The 5,878-nt window shown below is 42.6% G+C and overlaps 1 protein-coding gene across 1 annotated transcript; it reads right to left on the bottom strand.

Annotated features, from left to right (window-relative positions):
* Positions 1-1,140: 1,140 nt before the first annotated feature.
* On the bottom strand, positions 1,141-5,525 carry RBBP9 (RB binding protein 9, serine hydrolase). The gene is made up of 5 exons (XM_090052098.1): positions 4,941-5,525; positions 3,560-3,602; positions 2,687-2,792; positions 1,917-2,002; positions 1,141-1,646 (listed from the first exon to the last, which is right to left on the bottom strand). Exons 1-5 carry the CDS (start codon positions 5,049-5,051, stop codon positions 1,420-1,422), a joined length of 573 nt encoding a protein of 190 aa, XP_089908224.1. The 5' UTR covers positions 5,052-5,525; the 3' UTR covers positions 1,141-1,419.
* Positions 5,526-5,878: the final 353 nt, after the last annotated feature.

Below are 5,878 nucleotides of genomic sequence, written 5' to 3'. Positions count from 1 at the left end.
TATACATGGCTCACTCATTTTTCCCCTGAGACTTTGGGAACTAGACTGAATCAATTTTTTCTAGAACCTTGGAGATTGTCGAGTAAATGGGCTTTCTATTTTGTGAACGTTACCATTTTTGGAAAGCAGAATTTCTTACCTCCTTTCACCATCTTGGAATGTTGCTTGCAACTGTCCTGTTTTCTTTCTCCTTGCATTTTATGGTCTTCTTTGACAAAGTTGGTTTTGTGTTTAGAACTTACCAAAGAAGCCTAATACAAATATATTTGTTATAGCAAAAGTGCATCTAATACATTTGGTTATAGTGTACTACATGTGACTTAAAAATTAGAACATCATTAAAATTCTTTTCTGATCTTTCCAAAATGCTGAGTGAGAAATTTACTTCTTCAAAGAAAGAGAAATATATAGACTCTGATCTTTTATGATAATATTATAACAGCTTTGCATAACATATTAAAAAGGAAGCTATTTAAGTACAAAGCAGTACTGAGATTTTTGTCTGATGCCCCTTTTACTTGATTGGATCACAAGTCTAAGTAACTGCTTTAATTATGAACATTAGTAGTATCTGGTATGAAGTGACAGGATTTAGCAACTTGATGTAACTCCATTGGCATTGTATCTGCTTAATTGCATTGCTAACTTTCAGACCAACTAGTTACTACTTATTTGAAATAATAAAACTAAGGAGTTATGCTGACAGGAATAATACAGAATATTATCCTTCTAATAAGGTTATATGGTGTTACTGGGTGAGGCTATTTGGTCTGTCAGAATACAAGTCCTAATGGTCTTGTCTTGTGTTCTCAAACTAGGTTCATGTTTTGAACCACAGGTGCTAGAATAGACACACATACCATCTCTTTAAAATGATTTATCCATACTTTGTGTAACAAAAGTCATGGTATCATGAGATTTAAAACCTTTGATTTTTTTCTGATGGTAAACAATCATCATGGGACTTGAAATGTGCAATTGAATCAATGTAAAAACAAGCAGACTCTACAGAAGAAGGTATGTACTCCATGAGCCACATGGCAAAACTGAACTGGGGACCACAAGACCTGATATGGTATATTAGCTCCTGACCCAAAGCCCACTGGCATTAAAAGAAAGATTCCCTCGAAGCAAGGCATGGTCTGATCATAGGGTTAGCTGTACTCTTTCTTATTTTATCTGCATTACATTTCTTTGAACTTTCCATTCTTAAATGAACAGCTTTTCTCAGTTACCAGACAGCATGGGGGCCAGGAGTGCTGGCAGAGAGGTTATAGCTTTGCTACAACATGCATGGTCCTTCAGTTACATTTGTCTGTCAGAGGGCTGCAGATCTTTGCCCTTGGTCATGTCTACTACAAAGATATGTACAGTCTCAATCCCTGAAAGCAAGGTGATATGGAATAAGTGGGCCCTGTTTCAAGCAGACCCATCCAGAATTCCCTTGACCACACTGACTAGCTCTTGGAATTGAGTGTTCTGAAAATGACCCCTGTCTGTGTATTTGTGTAGCTCTGCGGCAAGCCCATCAGCCACTTCCTGCTGCTCGCTCCAGGGAAGGAAAGGATCATCTGTGGAACCAAACTGTATGATACGACGGCAGTTAGACTTAATCTTCTCCCACTGCCAGGATCGGTTAAAGTATCCTAAAGGGCACAAAAAATACAGTCATGGAACGGAAAGTTTCATCCTGCTATTCAGCATTTAGTTTTGTGTGAATTTCCAGTACAAAAAGATGTCTTTTTGGCCCAAGTGGCCGTACAGGTGCACAATACATGTTACTATCTTCTCAGTGCCAAACATTCAGTTCCAGGCTTGGCAACAGGAGAATGTGAAAGGACAAGTGCCCCTTTTTAATCAGTGTAGGCCATTCTACTTAACTGGTGTAAGAGGATGTCAGGCCTAGGTCAACTTACCGCTTGCTCTCTCATTGTTGTCCCCCAAGTCAGAAGTATAAGCCGACACTAAAATAATGGCATACACCTGGTGAGTTTCTGAGTACCTGTGAAAAATGGGAACCTGGTGACCTAGCCTGCATATACTTTGCACTTGTATTTAATACACAGAACATACCTCCTTCTTCATTATAAACCTAGTGCTCCCAAACATGGTTTGTGCTGTAGGTTTTTCATTTTCTTTTAAACAATCACTTTAATATATTTTTTTCAATTCAATTTTTCATTTAAAGGAGGAAGAGAAACAGGCAACAGCCAAAACCAAAACAGCAAGTAACTGGATCTGATTCAAGGGCCTTAAAGTTTCCTTTGCACAAAGATGCATTGATGTTCATGTAAAAACTATGGACAGGGCTGCATTCCCAGGAAACTCCCCAAAGCATTTTAAGGTGGGTCATGAAGTACTGCACCTAGACTATTACATTACATTCATATGCAGGTGTTTTACTGACTTATTTCTCCCCCCAGTTATTGTATATGCAGCTTGAAGCAGCCACATTTAACAGTGAATAGGAGATCCCTATCCATCTATTTATACAGGGCCGTATTCTACTTATCTCACACAGTACTAATCCCATGACATGGAGTTTATTCCCACTGACATCAGTGAGTGAGTTGTGCCATTGACTCGAAGGAAGCGGAACTGGGCTCTTGGAGTTCACATAGGACTCACTCTATTAGACTGCAAACTATGAAGCCACATGCAGTGACATGCCCCATTTCCCCCATACCTCATAGCAGCAGCTGCACCAGAACTATGTCCAATAATGATAGTCTGCTTGTCACAATGGAGTTCCGATTCCATGAATGGCAGCCAGATGCTCTCTCGAGCAGTAACTGGTTTTCAGAGATAAGAGAGTTAACTGCTTTGCATCTCCTTGTCTGGCAAAGAATGAGGTTCATAGTGACTAGCAGGTATGTGCAAGTGTGCACATTATGTCTTCAAACAATTCTCTCTCTAGTTCTCAGCACATTTAGAAAGGGGTCAAGTTAACAGCTTAGGAGGCTGAAGGCCTCTATTTATCCCTAGAATGGCTGAAGTGTGCACTGTAGCAGTACAAATCCCCCCACAAATATTTGTTAATGCGTGGCTGTCAGTGATGTCTCTAGGGATTGGTCTTTCTTGGATAAGGCTGCCACCCATTGTGGTGGTTTGGATGCTGGGGACATCAGTCCACTGAAAACTGGCCCAAGACTAGTATATTTTTTGAGTTTTTCTTGAATTCCTAGCAGAAATCTGGAATAACAGCCAGCATGATCCCTACCACCCAGAGCTCTCTGTATGTTTCATCTCATTCTGGGATGAGGGATATCTGAAGCATGTAAGGCCTAGGCAAGCCTGTATGGCCCTGGACAATAATTGGCCTAACATAGCACTGACATCAGCATCCACAGCTCTCTTTCCAACAAAGATTTTGAGCAGCCAGATTGTGTGCTGTGGCTCTCCATGCGGCCTTGGGGAAAGAATGCTCCCCATGTGGAGCAGTGATCTCTCAAGCATTAAGCCATCTGCTGAGATAAAGCAGGCTTGTATTTATTTTCTAGAAATACTGAAGAGGAAGAATATGGCAAGAGAATGGGACACAAGCAAAGAAACAACTTACTTGGATCAGGCATATTTCGAAGTAAACACTGGAAACCAGGCATCTGTCGGGAGAAGAATAATGACTGCATTCTGAAGTGCAGTTTCACAGGTAAAGTTTAGATGACTATTGCATTGCCCTTTCCTCTAGTGGGTTTTCAGTATTATCAGTCTGCATGGTTCAGAGTGAAATTTTGAGCTCTTGTGGTGCATGACAGTGTCACAGAGGCAAGGAGAAATTGCAGTTAGTGTTCACATAGCACTTTAATTGGAAACGCTAAGAATTATGACGTTATTGGCTGTACTTTAAAAGTTTCTACTCTTTTAAGAGCTATTACAAGTTCTACTAGTAGTCCCTGTTTTAACTATGGGGAGCCTCTTTCACATTTGCTATAAGGTATACCAGTGCTTGGTGACTAATCAGTACACTCATGGGCTTGCCTCTTGCTAAAGCAGGGGTGGCCAAAATGCAGCCCATGGGCTGGATGCGGCCCACTAGGCCATTCTATCCGGCCTGCGGGGCTCCTAAAAAATTCAGAAAATTAATATTAATCTGCCCAGGGCGGCCCTCGATGGCTTGCCAAAACTCAGTAAGTGGCCCTCCACCCAAAATAATTGTCCACCCCTGCGCTAAAGTCATTCACTTATTTCAAGTACTGGCTTTCTCCTCCCGGTCAAGGCTTGTGGCTCTGATGGGCTGCACTGTATAACAGAAATCCGAGTGATATTATGGGAAGTCCTGCTGTCATTAAACCATCCAGACAAGTGAGAATTCCTACAGGATCAATAAAGCAGCACACTAAGTCCTTCATGTATCCTCCTCTCAACTAATACAGTTATGTCAGGTTTGTTTCCTGGGGGAGAAGAGGAAGCTCTGGCAGAGCCTGGTAGAAGGGTGTTATAAAATAAAGAAAAGGTATACAGTAAAAGTCACTTCTTTCTAACCCTGAAGTTCAGGGTTAGAATACAAATATAGAATATGGTCTCCTCTAAACAATAAAGAAAACAATACACTCTTTAAAGCTACTTTGTCTCTTTGCTTTATAAGCAGGGGTTATCCCTCCTCCCTTTTCTACAGCCTATCTGCCAGCTGTGGATTTATAGCAACAGTTTAGATATGTAGATATATATATTTTAAGGACATTTTTTCGTGTTCCAGGTCAAATTAGCCAGATCAGTTCCAAATCATTTGAATCGTTCAAGAACCGCACATGGCTCTAGAACCAGCAAGCATTCTCCACCCCAAACATTTCAGCCTTCAGCTACTATATGTATATCTGTACTAGGGAGAACACAAGCTAGAGACTAGGAAGAGGAACCGGGTCTCAGAAAGAGGGTGTTCTGAAGAGCTGAGAGGAAGGAAGTCTGAACCAAAGATGGATCAAACCTTTAGCCACACTCACCTTCTCTAGCTGTTTCTGTACCCATCCATACCAGTTAGATATCTCCACATTGCCAGCCCCATTCCCAGGGACTATAACAGCTTTGTTAGGAGAAAGCTGCGTCTGGGACATGGCTTTACAGCACAGGTCTCCCGGAGAAACACTGTTCCAAACCTGGAAGGGGGCAGCTGGGAGCTAAGGCAGAAAAGAGGCATCCTGGGAGTTGTAGTTTTTTGTTTGTTCTTTAAAAATAGAAAGAGGGTTGCAGCAGAGCGCACGGGTGTTGTTGACCAGCTTCTTTCTGAAATGAAGGTCATCTTTGTGAGTCTAGATATTTCACACAGCAAATAACCAGCAAATAAAATCACATTGCAATGATCAAAGCTAACTTCCACTTATTTGATTTCTTCTTTCCGTCTTTCTGTTACGTGTGCGTGTGCAGTGCCTAGCATAATAGAGTCCGGGTACGTGACGGGAACTTCTAGGCACTACTGCAATACAATTTTTTTATTCTTTTCAACAGATAACATTATCTTCCTGTCTAGAGTGGGGTGGGGGTTGGACTCGATGATCTTCAAGGTCCCTCCCAGCTCCTAACAATTGTGAATATACATGCCGGGATGGAAGGAGTCTCCTTCTGACACTTCCCCACAGGAAGGGCAAGGGCGAGTCAGCAGCGAATCCCTCAGCCCCAGCGCTAACAATGGGAGGAACCCGTCCTTGTGACGTCTTAAACGCTCCTCGCTGAGGCATCTACCATTTTTGGTAGGGGCGAAACTCCCTGGCGCTGCAGCGGCACCCTTATCCAAGATGGCGATGGCATCATCGAGGCGTAAATACCGAGTCGGCGCCATATTAGATGAGGGCTACGCCGCCACGCTGGTTCTAGCGCCGCCATGTTGCACAAGGGCGAGACCGGCGCCCAGGCTCCCGGGCGCCGCCATGTCGCATGAGGGCGC

This window comes from Crocodylus siamensis, chromosome 1, assembly GCF_052110815.1.
Source record: "Crocodylus siamensis isolate JL-2025a chromosome 1, ASM5211081v1, whole genome shotgun sequence".
NCBI classification, from domain to species: Eukaryota; Metazoa; Chordata; order Crocodylia; family Crocodylidae; genus Crocodylus; species Crocodylus siamensis.
The sequence above is the reverse complement of the archived record's forward strand: the minus strand, read 5'-3'. Positions and strand labels throughout refer to the sequence as shown.

Coding starts and splice junctions, on each gene's coding strand:
- RBBP9 (XM_090052098.1), bottom strand. CDS start 5,051: ATGTCCCAGACGCAGCTTTCTCCTAACAAAGCTGTTATAGTCCCTGGG. Junction 2,003..2,686: donor GGTGCAGCTGCTGCTATGAG/GTATGGGGGAAA, acceptor CATTTTTCACAG/GTACTCAGAAACTCACCAGG. Junction 1,647..1,916: donor CAACAATGAGAGAGCAAGCG/GTAAGTTGACCT, acceptor TGTGCCCTTTAG/GATACTTTAACCGATCCTGG.